The following is a 20,421-nucleotide window of genomic DNA, read 5'->3' on the forward strand; positions in this document are numbered from 1 at the left end:
GTATGGAAGCTGAAAATCTACCTACACAGCACAGGGGCGGCCGTAGCGAAGCGTTGGCCGTTCATTGAAATTGTGAAAGTAAATTTCCATATCTTTGGATTACATCTTAAATTTTCCCGATGTTAATCCAAGTATGAACGGGGGAGTAATTATTGACACACCACATAAGCGGCAGTAGCGAAATGTTGTTAAACTTTTAATAATGAAAATATAACATAGAGTATGCACAATGTTCACGTTGAGTGTGGTTTATGTAATGAGAGACAATTTAAACGACAATTGCCTTTTGAAAATTGGTGACGTGGAAAAACATAAAAGTACAGTATCCCATGACAAAACCATATTGTGGTTTAGGTCACATGTGCTTCAATTAACCAATCACAGATTTTACGTGTGTATTGTATTTTTAAATAATCACTAAAATACCACGAAATGAGATGAAGCACCTACATTGCAGTTGAAAGTTTCATTAGGTGCAGAAAGCATTTCGTACTTTAGGACTCACCAGTGGAACTGACGTTAGATATGTCTACAGATACAGATCTCCTAAACATACATAGCACACAGCCGAAGGGGAAACATGCTAAATGGAACTGACGCTAAATAAGTCTATAGATACAGATTTCCTACACATACATAGTACACAGCCAAAGGGGAAACGTGCCGAGTAAAACTGACGCAAAATAAGTCTACAGATACAGATTCCTTACACATACATAGCACACAGCCAAAGGGGAAACATGCTAAATGGAATTAACGCTTAATAAGTCTACAGATACAGATTTCCTACCCATACATAGCACACAGCCGAAGGGAAAACGTGCTGAGACAAACTGACGCTAAATAAGTCTACAGATACAGATTTCCTAGACATACATAGCACACAGCCAAAGGGGAAACATGCTAAATGGAACTGACGCTAAATAAGTCTACAGATACAGATTTCCTACACATACATAGTACACAGCCAAAGGGGAAACGTGCTGAGACGAACTGACGTTAAATAAGTCTACAGATACAGATTTCCTAAACATACATAGCACACAGCCGAAGGAAACGTGTTGAATGGAACTGACGCTAAATAAGTCTACAGATACAGACTTCCTACACATACATAGTACACAGCCAAAGGGGAAACGTGCTGAGACGAACTGACGTTAAATAAGTCTACAGATACAGATTTCCTACACATACATAGCACACAGCCGAAGGGGAAACGGCCTGAGTAAAACTGACGCTAAACAAATGCCTACAGATACAGATGTTCTTAACATAAATAGCACACAGCCGATAGGGAAACGTGCTTTTTTAAAACGAAAACAACCCATACCATGCCCATTAGGGATTTAGCTGTATACAATAATTTCGGTAAATATCTGTGACTTCTAACGCCGATCCTTAAACAGCCTTTTTCCTGTCTCCACTCCAATGTTACCAATTCTTTACCTTTTCTCCGATATAATCAAAGCTCTTGATAATTTAGCTTTGATCTCCGTTCAGAACTGTCCTGTTGCGGCGCATCCCGATGGCTTCCTTTATCTGCCATTTTAACATGTGGCCTCTCTGCCACTGTCTGTTGGAGTCATTGGTAGTTAATATCATTTATATGTGTGGCATGATATATGAATGCCGTTTTATTCAGTTTTAATCCTGGCTGCTACTTTTTGACCGGTTGATTATCTGTTCCCTTGGGGTTCCGAGACAGTCAGTTATTAACAATGTCGGACTGCATATTGCCTTCAAGTTTCTCCGATAAACGATGCGTCGCAGATCTTGCGTCCGATGTTTTAACCAGTTTCATTTTGATCGTGTGCATTATCTTAGGACGTAACAAGGATAATGATAATCGTCTGGATGTCCAACAAGATTTAATAAGTCTATTCCTGTTGTGTTTAAACAATGTATCGTAGGAACTGATTGATATGTTGTCAGGTCATGTTCAGTGGGTCTTGACCATACAGATTTACTGGGTCAATATCACAGTCAAGCAGTTAAGATAGGCACGCATACTACCTTTGTTTAATTATCAATCACAATACTGTTTAACAGCCACAGTCGATCTAATATGAACAGTGTAACCTTAACTTAATCAACACTATAAAAACTGTACACCGAGACAGATAGGCATATCAATGCTATTTTCCAATCAATCACTGTGTTCTAAGGGGAAACTGATATCGTACCTAAATCCTTAGGACATCTGAATCTTTGTCTAGGTCATATTATTAATAGTAGACAACCCTGAAAGATGAGAAAGCCTCAGACTTGTTAAGTCATTATATTTACTATAACTATTATAACTTAAACGGGTTATTGAATACTTAATAAAATTTAAAACACCAATTACAATGAAATTCAAACAAAAATATTATAACTATGGTTTATCTTTTCATTTTATCAAATATCATGCACGTCTCTTTGACGATTCGAATCTCCAATTCATAGTCATGACTGAATGCGTGTCATCACAGAATCAGACGTTCTCTTTTCAGTTCAACGCCAATGAAAAGTTATTTTACTCATAAAATGTATTTTTACTTTCGAAGGTACATGAAGCGTTTGTCAACACCTACATGTAGTACTGTTGACAGCTCATAACCTGAGCATTATAGAATCATTAGTAGCAATATTATTCGACAGATTAGCAGGATTGTCAATCAATTTCGGGAAGTTGCGGTAACAAGTCTTTATTTTCATAATATATTTTAGAGTACAGAAACAGTATACGAAGACAGTACATGTTAAATAATGGTTGCCATTGAAAAAAGAAAGAAAAAATGCCACAAATAGAACGAGATGAATAATTTGATATAACAACTTGAAGTGCTAACAGGAAAACAGTGACAATCCCTACGTAAACTAGCTTACACTGTTATAAAGGCCTTTCAAACAGGAATATTTTACTATAAGAAATTATGTTATTAGAGATAAAAATGCGAGTTCATTCAAATTGCACAGCCATCACTTGGATTCGGCTAAAAAAACGTCTCATTATCTTTACTATAAATGTTATGCACGTTTCTTAGACGATTCGAATCTCAAATGCATAGCCAGGCCGGAATGCGTGTCATTGCAGAGCGGTTATGTCGTCTTATTATGAGACGTTCTCTTTTCAGTTCGTACGCCAGTGAAAAGTTATCGACAGATGGGTAGGATTGTCGATATTTTCGGGAAGTTGCGGTAACAAGTCGTTATTGTAATGTTAGATTTAAGAGCACATAAATAGTATACAAGGAAGACGATAGAAGGTGGATGATGGTTAGCAATGGAAAAAGAAAGACAAAATGCTACTAAACAAATTAGATGAAGAATTTAATTTAAAGTGCTAACAGGAATCAGTGACAATCCCTACATAAACAAACTTACATTGTTATAAAAGGCCTTTCAAACTGGAATATTTTACTGTATAGAATTATGATACAGCTGTATTAGAGATAAATAAACGAGTTAATTTATATTGCTGAGACCAGTGCTTAACAATGTACCATACTTAATACATAGAACAAAAAGAGTAAAACTGATCAAATTCGAAATAAGGTTATTGATAGGTCGTGTACTCCTTTTTGAAAATACTGATTATGGATAATTATAACTCAAAAAAGCATTTCAATTCAATTCAATATTTTATCCGCACAAGATTTTCTAATATGGATAAAAAAACTGTTATAAGCACAATTAAACAGATTTTGTGATACTTAAGCACGTTGCAAGATTGAAAAGAGAGTTCATTCATCTTATACAGCTTAACACCGTACCATACGTATTAGATGGAAAAGAAAGTAAAATTGATTAAATTCGAAATACATTTATTGATTTCTGATAGGTCCCATGATGATAATTAAAAAGTATTCAAATTATAGTCGATTCAATTAAATTCAAGTTTTATTCAACAAAAGAATACTTGATAGGAATCGAACTGTTATCAACACAGAATGCTTTTTACAATATGATTTCGAATGTTTTATAAGATATGATGACTCAAATCTTATTGGAGAACAACGTCTCCTCTATGTATGGCTTCGCTGTCTGTTCGTAGTTGTTAACGAACACTGCATTATCAAAAGTGTTGTCCTCCAGTACATATATCAAGTCAGTAACCGCCTCAGCTGATGTCTTCAGCTTGTCGTCCTTACGCAGGTCTGGATGATAAAAATGAAACATCTTTTTTAAGCACAAATAATTTTGGCAATAAGACAATGAGCTATGAAATTAGACAAAAACGCGAACAAGATGATGAAACACATTTTTTTCTTATATCATTATTCAATATTTTTAATTTATCAGTTTGATTCAGCTGAAAATCATGTATTTAATGATTGTCATCAACAATTCTCTATAGAAACTGACCATTGAGCACTTTACGAAATGCTGCTGAGGACGCATTTGTTTCCAAATCTCGTAACATCTCGGTGTCGACAGCACCCGGGGCGTAAGTCAGAATCCGGATCGACGGCTCCTCTGTGGCAAGGACCCGAAAGAACATATCACGTGCAGCCTTACCTTAAAACGGAAATGAAGTTTTTAAAGGAAAACAAATTTGACTTAAATTTAAATTGAACAAGATCAAATATTTGGAAATGTTACATTCTTAAGAACCGTTTCGTTTAATTACTTTACAAAAGCGGACAGTAAGGTACATTAATAAATCACAGCAGTACTTCAAGTAAAAGGGACAGATATGCATACCATGTTGTAAATAAATTAGGAGAGAAAACCTTGCTAAGCTCTGGAAGTTAGATAATACCATCTTTTTCTCGGAAATAAATAATTCTAAAAATAATCCACCAATGATACAAAATGAATCTGGATTCTCAAAACTATATCCGAACATACTATTTATACCCTATCTTATATTGATTTTAACGGCCCTTCAACACCAAAGAGGTCTTAAGAGCGAATAAAAGGGAGATAAAACACGCAAAAGCATATGAGATGACACAAACAAAATGATCCAAACATATGTAAGCTTAAAAAAGGAGAAGTGGATATGGTTACATGTAGTTATATCTTTTAAAAAAGACCTACATTTTCAGATAGATTAGAATTGCTGTGATAATGATCGTATCGAAAAGAGAAATTTGAGATTTATTATACTTTAAAACAAATTCTCGTGTTGGCTGTAGGTCAATTGAATCTAATAACCAGTGTTTTACTGGGAATGGTTCTTTACATGCTATACATTTAGGTTGGTCCTAGCGTTTCAATAAATACAAACGGGTAATGTATGAATGACCCCTCTGGAGTGGAGAAGATCCCCACCTCCTTTCGGTGGTTTTCTCTATAACTTGGATACCATTCACTGATTTTGGTTATAACAGTGTATTCTTTGCCTTCGTACAGTTTTCAATTATTGTGCCATTTCGATGTCACAAAAGCTATTATTAACTGTAAAATGAAGTTAAAAATCAACAGATGGTAGCCATACACCCACTTTTGCGGCGAGAACTGCCTTTTAATTACCAGGTTTTCTCACATGTCGAGGAACACAGAACAATGTTATTTGACATTTTGAAGTAATGCTATGTAATATTGTCAGTTTTTTACTAATGGAAATACTCTTCGAAGATATCCTCCAAAGTTTTGTTACGGAGGCTCTATAGAACTGGTAGGAAGTAATAATAGACGAGTGACTTCAGTTCATCATTGGTTTTAATGTGTTTAAGGCGGAAATAGATAGCAAGGGTAGCTTCCAGAGCTTAAACAAGAAATTCTGATGAGTATTTTCTAGCATCATTCCTGGCATCCTACTTATGGAATAACCATACTGTATTTTGAAATTTGCCGTGGTACATCGTGATAATACTGTCGCAAATATCCGTTTTACTGGCTCCGCAAAATGCAGTAGGGTTATCCCCATTCTAATTCATATCAACTAAAACGACGACATTAAGACATTTTAGAGTGTTTTCTTAAAAGTCTTGGTATCTCTGCTCTTTATTGTTGACGTCATAAATATTCAAAGTTAGGCGGATTAACGTTGACCTTTCAGGGTCACGCAATTGTTGGGCCGTCATGAATAATTAATTTCATGACTTGTCAGGGTTAGTCGGGGGTTATCGACGTCAGTAACAATCGCTATCCGGGCTTCATATGCAAATGAGAAATATTGCGGACGGTATATCGTGGTTGAACTGTTGCAAATTATTTTGATTTACCGATCAAATCCCTGGTTACAACTCAAATGAATTCGAATTAATATTTCTATTTAGATGTATGCCTCAAATACACAAGTCATTAAGCCTTGCTGACATTTTACTTAAAAGGTTAAAAATGGAAGGGAAATTTGAAAAGACATTTAATTATTCCCAGACAACTTATGAAATGGTGAAGAATCGTACCTGCACAGTAGAGGTGGAGAGACGGTGCTGGAAGTTGGGATGCTCCTGATGTTATATTGATTACAACTCGGGATTTCGCTGAATCAGAAAATGTGGTAAAAAAGCTTGTGTTGAGAAGGATCATCCCGACAAGGTTGATGTCGTAGTAAGATCGGACGTGGTTGGCGTCACACAATTGTAGCGCAGTTTTGACATTGTCGCCGGTAGTAGCACAGTTGTGAACTACCACCACCTGGTCGAAATCATCCTTGGAAAGTTTGTTTTCAGCAAGAAGGTTGTCAAATATTCCATCGAAATAAGCAATGTCAGTATTCCCTTGGTCATATTGTTTAACTAAAACTGTTGATTCCGGAACCAATTCTATCAAGTCGGTCCTGACGCTTTCCAAAGCCTCCACATTCCTGGCCATTAGTACTAACACAGAATCAGGAGGGAACTTTCCACCAAACTGTAGGGCCATACTTTTCCCTAGTCCTCTACTGGAGCCGGTAATGACTACAAAACTCTTCTTAAGGAAGATGCTCTCGTGTTTCTCCATTTACCCGTCTGTTATTGCCGAATTCTTTCCGTAAAAACAGAGGTTCACTCACCACTGTGTTTTCCTGTTGTGTGAAAACAGCGTTCCTTGTGTACTAATTTATATGTTTTAAGGTCATGTTCAGTTGGTCTTGACCTTACAACATACTGGGTAAATATCGTATTTAACCAGATAAGACAGGCACGCATACTATCTATATTCAATATAAATACTGTTTAACAGACACCCGTGGTCTTATGTATGCAGTGTAAACTTAAATTTATCAACACGATAACAACTATACACTATTTTTCAGTCAATACCTGTTTTCTAGATGTCAAATCCTGATGTAGGGAAAGTGATGTCGTACCAGAACACATGAATCTTTAGCCATTATATATAATTAATAGCAGTTATTCCTTAACGATGAGACAGCCTCAGACTCAGTCATTGTCTTTTAACTATTATAACTAAACAAGCTTACTGTGTATTTAATAAACGTTCACACGTCTATTACAATGAACTTCAGGCAAACACTTTATAACAATGGTTTATTAAACCCATTCATATGATCACATTTGTGATACATGTTTCACAGTCAATTTTAACCTCATATTCATATATCATTCTGGAATAAAAGGCATCGCATAGAGGTAATGACTTCCGATTCTCTTGTCAATTTAAACGCCAGTGAAATATCTTATGAAAATATCTGTTTCTTTAGCAGTTAGGTATATATAAACTTTGTTTATTTTACAACAATAATGAATAAGTTATTTCAGTTGTATGTTGAGTTTGATGATACATTTGCCCACACGTGTAACGCATAGGACTGTTGACAGTTTTCAACATAAGCATTATAGAATCATCAGCAACAACATCATTCGACTGTTGATTAGGACTGTCAGTCATTTTCGGGAAGTTGAGGTAACAAATCATCATTGCCATATCATACTTTAGAAGTTTCCTCTCATGCTGAACCTATTGCAAAAATGGCGTCAAACCAGAAGATACATATGTAATGTTATAAGGGGCATGTCGTCATATCAGTACATGATTGGATAGCTGGAAGCTTTCAGATATTACTGCTGCATGAACAAGTAATTCAACCTAAGGCATTCAACTAGCAATGCTAATTTTAAGAAATTGTAAAATGTGAAAGCATTTGATGACACTATCTTATACCTTCCAATGAAATATGTATTGGTGCATATGTTGCCAATATGAGGATGCTTTACCTGCACAGTAAAGTCACAATGGCTAGACAGGATTAAAATTAACTGATGATGTCATTTTGACCACGAGATTTAGAGGAATCGTGGTAAGTCTGGAAAAAGCTCGAGTGAAGTAGAATCATTATAGTTGAACAGCTTACCGCAAACATCATGCAAATGGTAATACAAGCATGAAACTTTGTAAAAACATGCCTTTAGGTGTATTTAATCATATTAAGGGGGTAGCAACGAAAAAAAACCCCATCCGATCATGGCGGCCATCTTTGATTTTCAAAATGGCGTCTATATAGGTAAAACACATCAATTGTATGTTCCATTTGGCATACATATTGCTTGTATTTTATACCAAATGTTACTAGGTTGAGTGAATGAAGGTTTATTTGTCTGGTTGTAGTAATAAAACATCACTTCCGGTCAAATATCGGTCGATAACTCACTTCCTGTTTTATAAATATCTTACATTTGACCCATACTTCCACACGCCAATGTTTAAATCATAGTTATTTGATAGTTATTAATTTGAAGCATGTTTTGGGGTTGGTCTTCGGACCTTATTTATAATTAATTGTTAATGTTAAGTGTTAACTTGGCGTCCGTCCTTAACCATTACTTGGCATCCGTCCATTGTGATGTTGCTTGACCTTGTCAAATGTCATTCATTACCAGTCATTACTTGATGTTCATCACTAATCACTAGAAGTCTTTCAGAGAATGATTTATTTGCACTGCCAGGGCACACTGGTATAAATCACTGCCGATAATCTCGGCATGGCGTCAAGTATCAGGTTTATAAGCTTAAAGTACTCCTAAACACTCCATGATTGCCCCAATTATTAAGTCATGGAGTTGTACCTGAATCGACACGATGTGCCAACGCGGGAGAGCCGAGCCAAGGAGGAGGGGCTTATTCCTCAGGATGGTGTACAGATCGCACGGGAGTTAAATGATACTGGATGAACAATCGGGCTGAATGTATGCAAACTTTTATTTGGGTTAACCGAATTTAGTTGTATCCCATACAACAAAGTGCTATACAGGTGGTAAAAGGATAATTCCTCGGCCTGAATATCAGTGTTCAGATGTTTTACTTAGACATATTTTGCGTTATTGTTCTATCGTTACATTGATGATCACTTTAGTTTATTTATATAATACATGTAGTTTTTGAAATGGCGAAAAGAAATCGCTTGTCAGCTTCCTTAAAAGATAATTGGGAAACTGATTGGTCAACATGTTGTTTGTGTCAGGAAGACACAACAGACCTACTGAAATCGTCAGATGAAGGATATAAAATGTTGGGCAAAAATATCCCTCATTTTCATGAAGTAATTGCATTCCCAATCCCTCTAGATATTCGGCTATTAAACGGCAAAGAGGGAATTGAAAGCACAATGAAAAAGGAAAATGCTAAGTACCATAATTTATGCAGAATAAAGTTTAACCATACAAAACTTGAGAGAGCCCAGAAACGCCGGATGTCACCAATGCCATCTGGACGTTCGAGTGAATGTAAGTCCCCTAAACGTTTTAGAAGTACTCCTCGATCGAAAGACCAACAACCAGATCCCGTTGAAAATGTGCATAAATGTTTCATTTGTGATAAGGAGTCACCTTTATCCGCTTTAAGAGAGGCAATGACAATGAAACTGAACTAACGATTAGTGGATTGAGCAACAGTGCTACAGGATAAACAGCTGTTGGCAAAATTAAGTAGTGGTGATGTCATAGCACAAAAAATGAAACATCACCCTTCTTGTCTCGCAGCTGTATACAACAGAGAGAGAGCAAAGAAGAGACAAACAGAGGCCGAAAGCAGTTGTACTCAGGAGGAAAATATGATGAAGGAGACTGCATTAGCTGAGCTGGCAACATGCATCTTTGAAACTCAAAGAATTTCTGAAGAGTCAGTGGGGTTTCGATTAGCAGACCTGGCAAACCTATACGAAGAAAGATTGACACAACTAGGTTCTTCTTCTGCACAGGTACATTCTACGCGCCTGAAGGACAAGCTTTTGCAGAAGCCAGAACTAGAAGCACACAATAAAGGCAGAGATGTCTTTTTGATGTTTGAAATAGATATAGGACCAGCTGTGATAACAATGACACCATGCATATGGCAAAGACGGCCGAAATGATTCGCTGCCAGTTAGCTACTAAGAAGACAACATTTTCTGGTTCCTTGGTCTCTGAAGCATACCACCTCCTTTGTTACAGTTGGTGAAAATGACAGAGCATGGACCTGATATTAAATCGCAGTTAGACAAAGTTTCTACAAAGTCCAACTTAGCTCTGCCCCAACTATTAATGTTTAATTACCATCCAAACACCCAGAAAGTTCCTGTACAATACAGACATTCAGCTGATTGTGAGACACCATTTTGTGTGTATCTTGGACTATGACTCTTTGCATAAACCAGGAAGCGACAGCTTATTGATACATTATTTCAACATGGGTTTTGCATCTCTTATGATCGGGTACTGGAAATATCAACTCAACTAGGTAAAGCTGTAGTTGAACGTTATTTTAATGAGGGTGTGGTTTGTTCTCCTTTATTAAAGGGCAAATTATTTACCACAGCTGCGGTCGACAACATAGACCACAACCCAAGCCCAAAAACTTTGGGTTGCATTTGGAAAAGACCTGCGATGGCTTCCGATTCACGAAATTGATCATGTTCTTGGTCCTAAATCAGTGGCTTTGCCATTTTTTCATACTTTCACCGGATGTGACACTGTCTCCGCTTTTCATGGAAAGGGAAAGAAGTCGGCATGGCAGACGTGGGACATACTTGATGACGTAACCGAGATGTTTGGGCGATTGAGTAAAAAAACCCTGCATTGGTCAGTGAAGCTGATTTGGAGTTGATAGAGGCATTGGTTGTAGTTATGTACGAGAGAACTACAACAACATTTGACATCAACGCTTGAATTGTTTGCACGCAAACAAAGACAGTATGACACAAGTCCGCCCACCAGAGCTGTGCTGCTTGAGCACACCAAACGAGCTGCATATCAAGGTGGTCATGTATGGGAACAGGCAGTCACACATGAACAACATCTACCTAGTCCGGGCGATTGGGGATGGGCTAAGGAGACAGCAGAAAGGTTGTGGATTCCCAATTGGACACAATTAGCAGCCATTGCAGCATCGTGCCAGGAGTTACACAAATGTTGATGCAAGAAAATTTGTTCTGGTAGATGCAAGTGTTATAAAGCTGGTTTGACCTGTACAACATTGTGTTCCTGTAGCTGTAAGAACAAAATACATCGGAACATATGGTATAATGATACATCATTCGACCTTCCTGAATATCTTAAATAATTACCTATATATCAAACGGACATTTTTATCGCATATCCTTACCCCATTATTTCACTCTATTGATAAACTTAAATCAACCTATAGACAATGAAAAAAGGAACAAGGTTTTATTACAACAAAATGGTGAACAACAAGTTGTTCGCAGTTTAACCTAACGTAGGTTCATGTGCGGCAGGTGAAGCGGGCCGTAGAGAGGGGGTTGTCTCCTCGCGACTGCGCATAGGCCATAACAACATGTACATCAGTCATAGCTACATTTTACACAAAGAAGAGCAACCTTATTGTCATTCATGTGATCAGGCATTTTCTATGCGACGTTTCGATGACTTATACGCTTCACTGGTCATTTGTTTGGTTAATACGGTGCGATATGTACACTGTCACCTTCATCAGACAAATGACCAGTGAAGCGTATGCACACACAGATTAAAATGTGTACGATTTGTTCACAAATCGATAGTTGTTATACATGTACCGAAATGACTGGAATCAGCTACGCTTTGTTTAATATTTGGACGAAATTGTGTGGACTGTCATCACAAATCATAATGCGCTAGCGCGCATTATGTTGTTTGCTTGCAAAGCTGTGTCATTCAAATAGATCATAAATACCATACAAAAAAAGTTCAATGCTTAAATGTCATGAACATATTTCCGACTACTTGCGAAAATGTAAACATGGTCTTATTAGCGTCGTACGCTGTTGAGTGAGCACTTCAAAAGATCCGGATCAGTACGATTGTCACGTCGCTGTACACGCGCGGTAGATTTAAAAAGAAACGGAATTGGATTGATCACCATAGAAAACATTGCGCCATACATGAACAATACTATTTTGGTTGTTAATAATTATGACGCACTATTTGTACAATATGTTTCTTTTCTAATGTAATAATTAAACTATCAGGATTTGACAAGGTAATTAATAGTAAATATAGACCAAAAGCTAAAATGCAGTTTTTATTTAAACCACTTTGCAGTATATTCGGTGCACTTTAGTTTTCGGTCTATACATCGGTAGACCAATCTGTTATTTAGTGCAATCATCAGAAATATTTGTTTAGGAATATTTAATGCAAGTACATGTACGACGCCTCATTCAACGTTGTTGTATTGGTGACCAATTAACAATACAGTCTCATTGACAATAACCACTTTTCTCTCTTTTCATACTTATCAATGCATACATGTACTTGCTCTTTTGAAGTTAATTTTGAAATCGAGCAAGACCTTGTCAGGGATCAGTCTTCGAAAAGCAATGAAGAAGATATATGTACAACGTCAGAGATTTATGCGGAAATTTCAGTAAGGAGAGCACATTCTATATTTTAACTCTACAAGCCCTACTGACATGTTATTTCCAACATTGAATCTATGAAAACAAAACAAATAATCAAGAGGCGACATTCCCAAAACCACAAAACAGCTCTTGTAGAACATAAACATTCAAATATCCTTTTATAATACTTGGTTTGCGTTTGGAAACCTGTGTTGGTCGTAATATCACGGAAACGTGACCATAGAAACTGACCATGAATCGATTTACGTCGTCTTGCCGAGTATGTGTTTCAAAATCTCGTAACAAATGTGTGTCGACAGGACCCGGGTCGTTCGTCAGAAACCAGGGTAGACGACTCTTGGGTAGCAAGGACTTGGAAGAATATGTCACGTGCAGCCTTACCTAATAAACGGACATGAAGTATTTTAAAGGTCAACTCATTTTGCTTGGGATTAAATTGAACAACTGTTTCTGTAATTAAAAATGAAGCGTTTTCGCGAAAAATACTTTTCTAGGCCTTCTGCTAAAAATGAACAAAAATAACCGTATACAGGACAATGAAAAAAGGAACAAGGTTTTATTACAACAAAATGGTGAACAACAAGTTATTCGCAGTTCAACCTAACGTAGGTTCATGTGCGGCAGGTGAAGCGGGCCGTAGAGAGGTTGTTGTTTCCTTGCGACTGCGCATAGGCCATAACAACATGTACATCAGTCATAGCTACATTTTACACAAAGAAGAGCAACCTTATTGTCATTCATGTGATCAGGCATTTTCTATGCGACGTTTCGATGACTTATACGCTTCACTGGTCATTTGTCTGATGAATACGGTGCGATATGTACACTGTCACCTTTATCAGACAAATGACCAGTGAAGCGTATGCACACAAAGATTAAAATGTGTACGATTTGTCCACAAATCGATAGTTGTTATACATGTACCGAAATGACTGGATTCAGCTATGCTTTGTTTAATATTTGGTCATAGATGTGCGAGAGTCTATGAACGCCCTCATCTCGATTTAGAATTATAAATCACACACATCTCGCACATAGGTATTTTGTAAGACAGAGGAGAAATCGATATGAAGCCCACACACTGACATTGGCATCATATTTGACAATAACTTACCTGTGAGCACTCTGTTACAAACATGAACGGCCAGGTTGTACGTAACACTACCAAACCCATCAACATAAGTGATATACCCCAATAACCTATCAGCACTATGTAACACTACCAAACCCATCAAAATAAGTGATATACCCCCAGTAACCTATCAGCACTATGTAACACTACCAAACCCATCAAAATAAGTGATATAACCCCAGTAACCTATCAGCACTATGTAACACTACCAAACCCATCAACATAAGTGATATACCCCCAATAACCTATCAGCACTATGTAACACTACCAAACCCATCAAAATAGGGGAAATACCCAAATAGTCACACAGCACTATGTAACACTACCAAAACCATCAAAATAAGGGAAACATCCTAATAACATATCATCATTATTAAACACTACCAAACCCATAAAAAGGGCAAAACACCCCAATATTCTAGCAGAATTACTGAAGAAACAATTGGCTTGGAATGTTCGGCACCATTTTACAATGGTAAGGACGAGTGTCTTTACTTAAGCATGGACTTTCCATGCAGATTATACATTGGTTCACCTACGGATTCCTCTTCCTACTTTTACGCTAAGTTTCTATTTCGTCTTTGTTTGTTGAAAATTATTTTCTGATTTATTTTTCTTCCTAGATAGCCTGAATAATCGACATGATATTATGGACTTGACACAAATAAACAAAGTTTCTATTATTATTGATGTCATCAAAATTTAAATATAGCAAGTATTATCACATAATCACCCAACAGTTTAATTACACCAAGTGTAATGCATGTATATGAAAAAGGTGCTACCTTAAAGCGAACGCTCAATAAAAGTATACTACAAAATGTATATACATTTTAATTCATTGAATAAAATGGGGTAACCACCTGATAATAGATTAAGAGTAAGCATTAATATTTTAGACGATATCGCATCGCACACAGATGTTCAATTTTGTATTCAAAACCGCTGATACATATGATATAATTCAATGGAATAGACATGGACATGTATCCCAATGCAATGTAGTTTGGACTATAGTTTAATTCGTATCATAATGACTATATGTGTTACGGTATATTACGGTATATAATGTTAAAGAGGACGATAGCCGATTTAATCATGTAACCTTATGTTACCAATGTAACAGGAGAGGATATATTTTAGGGAAAGGGCTTAATATAAGTTGTTAAACTTGTGCCAAACTCCCATTGTATATAAGTTCCAATAAAATATGTTTAAAAAAAAGAGAAGAAATATGCACGGCCAGACTGGGGATCGAACCCGGAACTCTGCGACCTCTAGACGAACGCTCTACCAATTTAGCTATCTGGTCGCCGACGATCGACCAAGTTTAATTCCGCTATATTCCTTTCTCCTTTTACGGAGTCTTCGCCCCCGAAGACACAACTTTTACAATCCCGGTTCGGGTATCCCCTTGTCAAGCATACACAAAATGCTTGAAACAAGGGTTGGTCACAGGCACCACTGTCGCAGGTGAGGAAAAATGCACTGCCAGATCGGGGTTCGAACCCGGGACCTTGCGAACTCTAGAAGGACGCTCTACAATTGAGTTATCTGGTCGCCGACAATCGACCCAGTCCAGTTCCGCCACACCAATTTAAACCGTTACCAGCTCTTGCCACATGGAGCCTTTTTCATTGTTATTCTAAATCATCAAATCACAACATAATAAAACAAAGTTGCAGAATCAAAAATGAAAAATGAAAATGCAAAAATTAGATATTTACATTCAGCAAATTTTATTGTAAAATGTAGACCATCTTTACAATCACTGGATACACATACAGATGTATCTTGTAAACAGCATTACACAAAACTTTATATAACGGTTACATTATTTAGAGTTATCGATTATTGGTATTAACAAGAAAGGATTTATTTATTATTTATGAATGTTTCAAAAAAATCATAACAGGTCCCTGGTTTAGCCAAAACGTTCACTGACGCAAAGTACGTTGACGAGTTAATACAAATGATGTCATCTCCATATGAGCATTGCAATGCGCAATTTTCATTATTTGAGTCGATTGTTGTGATGATATTTTGTTATTTACAACCCTCTTTGCCAAGAATTAAAAGGATATGCATGCATGTGAATATTGTATTTGGGATTTCTTTTTAACAAAGTTGTCCAATATTCTACGATGTGCGAGATATCGTTTAGGACAGTATATATACGATGTAGGTCAATTTAGCTTTTCATGATAATCCCGGGATTGCAAGTTCGAACCCGAGTTTATAGACTCAACGAAAAAGGAACAAACAAAAAACCACAAAAAAAACCTCCCATTATCCTGACATATAAATGTATCTTGCATAATGTTGTTCTTTTACATGAACTCAAGACCGGATTTCTTACACACAAACAATATTATATTTATCTATGATAATGGTGTTGACATTTTTACAACCCGATCGGCTCATACTGAATTTGATTTTATATAATGATTGTGCATTTTCTTATTTGACTGTGTAAAATAAACTACATGTGTTTCATATGTTACTATACGCATCGTATAGCCTACAGCAGAATATCAAAACAAAGATGCCTGACATGTATTTATTTTTTATAACATGTACCGTCTTATTAAACCACACCGCTTATAATCAGTAAAAAGATATACGCGGGAGATATCGATTTTGACGTCATAATGACTGATGACGTTGTACGCAGGTATTATCTGGGTTTGTTCTCGATAGACCGTTTGTTTCTGTATTGAAATAGATTAAATTGATTGGGAATTATTCTGCACCGGATTGATCCAAAATGGCGGCTTTCATAAACGGAATTTATGCACGCGCGATTTCCCAAATTATGCAAGTGAATTGACTTTCTAGGTTATTGGATTTCAATGATGATTTTGACTGGGGTTTATTTCACGTGTTCGTGTACGTGTTACCTATGAAACTCATTTCGCGGGCTCACGTAAGAGCGTTCGCTAATGATCACAGATAACCACAAACGTAGACACTTGCATATTTTAAAAACAACAAATGAACAATTAAATGTTTGAACGTCAAAAACATCAAATCTTATTGTTTTTTCTCCATTTCGTCCAGGTATGGCTTTGCTCCTTGAATATAGTTGTCTACGTATATGGCATTATCAAATGTGTTGTCCTCCAGTACATGAACCAGGTCGGACGCCGCTTCCTCTGGTGTCAGCACTTTGTTATTGTGGCGCACGTCTGATAGACCAAACAAACAAAAGAGTGTTTTTATCAAATATGAAATAACAACAACAGAGGCAATACTGATATGTCGTCACACTGGAAGGATTCAATCATCAACAATTTCAAAGAGACCTGTGTTCTATAATATCTAGCAAACCTCAAACGACGAAACGATTAAGTCAACCTATTGATTGGTAAAACGTGGCTGAACGTGTCGTAGTACTCGTTCTTTTACTTCGTAAGGCTAATATAATGAGTTCTTGTCTCAAGAATAAAATCTAACATTTCAAGTTTGTTTAGGTCTAGTTGAACATATATGGTTAAACCAAAGTGCTTCAGGGGTTTGTTACTTAGGTAAAGGCTGTTGTTAAATCATCATCACATTCATTTACCCTGAAACAACTTTCTTAGTGGTTCTGAGAACGTATCTCTTTCCAGATCTCGAAGCATCACCGTGTCGACACTACCCGGACAGTACGTCAGAATTCGGATGGACGGCTCCTCTGTGGCAAGGACCCGAAAGAACATATCACGGGCAGCCTTACCTGATAAAACAAAATTAGAAAATCTATAAATAAAGCCTTCGTTTTGCTTGGAAACAAATTGAACAATAGCCTAGAATTTAAGTGAACACAAGTAAGATGTTGTTTCAATTGATAAAGAATGTTAGTTTTCCCACACAGGTTCATCTACGCAAAAAGCACAGGTTTGCATGATTTACAAGGAACAACATGTTTGGATATCATCCTCGATTCTCCAGGGGTTTAGCTCTCTGCACTTTTAGAATGTGTCATAGCAAAATTGAAGACTCAGTGTGCAGCACCACCTTGTGGATGAGACGGGAAGACTCAGTGTGCAGCACCACCTTGTGGATGAGACGGGAAGTCTAGTGCTATCGGTTGATGTACACCAAAAGAATCTGTCGATGGCGAAATGGTCAACTTGCTTCGAATTCGGTTGTCGCTCGTCTGTAATCTTCAAAGGACAGGTATTAACCTAGTGATTGGTCAAAGTTTTTTTTACCTGACACCAATCAAATAACTTATTTTGCCTTCAATTTTGCTATGACATGTTCCAGGGTTAAGAAAAGTTATTGAGAATTATTTGATATGTGATGATGGAGTAATTCAGTAGGTCTTAGCAACTGTAAACGCGCATGTGACGGTATATCAATGCATTAATTTGACCTGAATAATTGTTTACATAGCTGCATTATAATAATTGAAACAAAAAACTAACTGATCGTCAACTGTACAAAATTCATATTCCAAGATGAGAATATAAACTGAATATTTTTTAATATAAAACAATGTCCAGTACTTATTTCTGGATGAAGTGAATTCAAATATGCCACATCAACAACAAACTGAACTGTCTACAAACAAAACACATAGTCAGTTAATTCCTAACCACACGCTACACTCTACGGCAATACCAAAGGACAACATCTCATAACGACGACAGGAACACAGATTGGCATAATTATATGGAATTCGATTCCGGAAACTGCATTTGATTGAACGAATAACATAAATTATTCACAACCCTGGTTAACCATAAAGACAACCGTGTGCTCCGGACGGGTCAGCATTTTTCTATATCACACCTGACAAATCTTCGAATATATCGACAAGATCTAAGTCAGTGACGTAAGGATCTTAGACGAAGTCAACCGGTCGGTAACAAATGTTGACATTTTATCTAAATGAACATGAAATCCAATCCAAAAATATAAAATTACTTTAAAACTCCTCAATCCCCCAAACTCAATTAAACGATTGATTTAACGAACCTGCGCAATATAGATTAAGCGACGGTGTTGGAATATGGGAACCTCCTGAGGTAATGTTGACTACCATTCGAGATCGTGCCGGATTGGAAAATAAGCTAAAAAAGCTTGTGTTGAGGAGGATCATTCCGACCAGGTTGATGTTGTAGAAAGATCGTACATGGTTGGCGTCACACAATTGAAGTGCGGTTTTCTCGTTGTCGCCGGTTGAAGCACAATTATGAACAATCACGGCCTGGTCGAAATCATCGGTGGACAGTTTGTTTTCAGGAAGAAGGTTGTCAAATATTCCATCGAAATATCCAGTATCGGTATTCCCTTGGTCATATTGTTTAACTAAAACTGTTAATTCCGGAACCAATTCTACCAAGTCGGTCCTGACGCTTTCCAAAGCCTCCACATTCCTGGCCATTAGTACAAACACAGACTCAGGAGGGAACTTTCCAACAAAATGTAGGGCCATACTTTTCCCTAGTCCTCTACTGGAGCCGGTAATGACTACAAAGCTCTTCTTAAGGAAGATCTTCTCGTGTTTCTCCATCTACCCGTCTGTTATTGCCGAACTCCTTTAGTAAAACATATGTGTCCTTACCCCAGTCTATTCCTGTTGTTTTTAAACAATGTATCGTAGGAACTGATTGATATGTTGTCAGGTCATGTTCAGTGGGTCTTGACCTTACATACTTACTGGGTCAATATCACAGTCAATCAGTTAAGATAGGCACGCATACTACCTCTCTTTAATTATCAATCACCAAAACAGTCGCAGTTGGTCTAATATGAGTAGTGTAATTTGTACACAGAGACAGATAGTCATATAAATGCTATTTTCCATTCAGTTACTGTGTTCCAGATGACCCTGGTGAAGGGGAAACTAGTATCGTACCTTAAACACTAGAATACCTGAATCGTTTTTGAGCAGCTATGTTCGCAGTGCATTAATGCATATTTAAAAGAAATTTGAGCAAAATCGACCAAGTTTTAATTTCGACCAATCAGATCAGAGGCAGTGGCGGAGATTTGGTTGACCGATCGGAAAATGAAAGGTCTTTTGCACACACCCTAACCTTGATAACACTTGGGTAAAGTTTCATTAATTTCCCTCCAACGGGGTTCGAGAAATAAGTCGGACAAAATCTTTAGCGGCACAAGAAGAAGAAGAAGAAGAAGAAGAAGAAGAAGAGGAAGAAGAGGAATAATTAAATAAGATTTATATAATAATCAGATTTTTTAAGTTAATGACTAAACAACGACTGATCTGAGTACATGTAAACTAAATTAGATGATCTGACCACACGTACACATTGTACAAGGCTTACTTGCCGAAATATACAGAATTGAAGTTCCAATATAATCCGCCTTGTTACTTCCAGTCGCCATTTTGTAAACAGGACCTTATCTCGAGCTGATGCGTTTGAAAGAGTCAGTATTGCAAAGCTTCTAAACGATCATGCCCAGAACATACTCTCTAAGGATGGTGTTTTTGATAAATTTAATTTCAGTTGTTTACTATATTTCTTTTCTGTATCACGTTCATCAGTTCATAAAAAACAAATTGATTTTCCCCCTTCAAACCTTTTCTTTCAAATGTTAAAACACATTTTTTTTTGAAAAT

At 37.0% G+C, this 20,421-nt stretch overlaps 2 protein-coding genes across 2 annotated transcripts; both read right to left on the reverse strand.

Annotated features, from left to right (window-relative positions):
- Positions 1-3,335: 3,335 nt before the first annotated feature.
- LOC110464734 (sepiapterin reductase-like) lies at positions 3,336-6,949 on the reverse strand. Its single transcript, XM_021520097.1, has 3 exons — positions 6,339-6,949; positions 4,348-4,500; positions 3,336-4,139 (listed from the first exon to the last, which is right to left on the reverse strand). Exons 1-3 carry the CDS (start codon positions 6,874-6,876, stop codon positions 3,979-3,981), a joined length of 852 nt encoding a protein of 283 aa, XP_021375772.1. The 5' UTR covers positions 6,877-6,949; the 3' UTR covers positions 3,336-3,978.
- Positions 6,950-16,877: 9,928 nt separating this feature from the next.
- Positions 16,878-19,347, reverse strand: LOC110464720 (sepiapterin reductase-like). Its single transcript, XM_021520083.1, has 3 exons — positions 18,810-19,347; positions 17,410-17,562; positions 16,878-17,032 (listed from the first exon to the last, which is right to left on the reverse strand). The coding sequence occupies exons 1-3, from the start codon at positions 19,345-19,347 to the stop codon at positions 16,878-16,880; spliced, it is 846 nt and encodes a 281-aa protein (XP_021375758.1).
- Positions 19,348-20,421: the final 1,074 nt, after the last annotated feature.

This window comes from Mizuhopecten yessoensis, unplaced genomic scaffold (assembly GCF_002113885.1).
Source record: "Mizuhopecten yessoensis strain PY_sf001 unplaced genomic scaffold, ASM211388v2 scaffold11027, whole genome shotgun sequence".
Taxonomy (NCBI): domain Eukaryota; kingdom Metazoa; phylum Mollusca; class Bivalvia; order Pectinida; family Pectinidae; genus Mizuhopecten; species Mizuhopecten yessoensis.

Excerpts from the sequence above, each read along its gene's own strand:
- LOC110464720 (XM_021520083.1), bottom strand. The coding sequence starts at position 19,347 with ATGGAGAAACACGAGAAGATCTTCCTTAAGAAGAGCTTTGTAGTCATT. Across the intron at positions 17,563-18,809 it reads GCTTAATCTATATTGCGCAG|GTAAGGCTGCCCGTGATATG; the intron begins GTTCGTTAAATC and ends TTGTTTTATCAG. Across the intron at positions 17,033-17,409 it reads ACTAAGAAAGTTGTTTCAGG|ACGTGCGCCACAATAACAAA; the intron begins GTAAATGAATGT and ends TTGGTCTATCAG.
- LOC110464734 (XM_021520097.1), bottom strand. The coding sequence starts at position 6,876 with ATGGAGAAACACGAGAGCATCTTCCTTAAGAAGAGTTTTGTAGTCATT. Across the intron at positions 4,501-6,338 it reads TCTCCACCTCTACTGTGCAG|GTAAGGCTGCACGTGATATG; the intron begins GTACGATTCTTC and ends TTCCGTTTTAAG. Across the intron at positions 4,140-4,347 it reads ATTTCGTAAAGTGCTCAATG|ACCTGCGTAAGGACGACAAG; the intron begins GTCAGTTTCTAT and ends TTTATCATCCAG.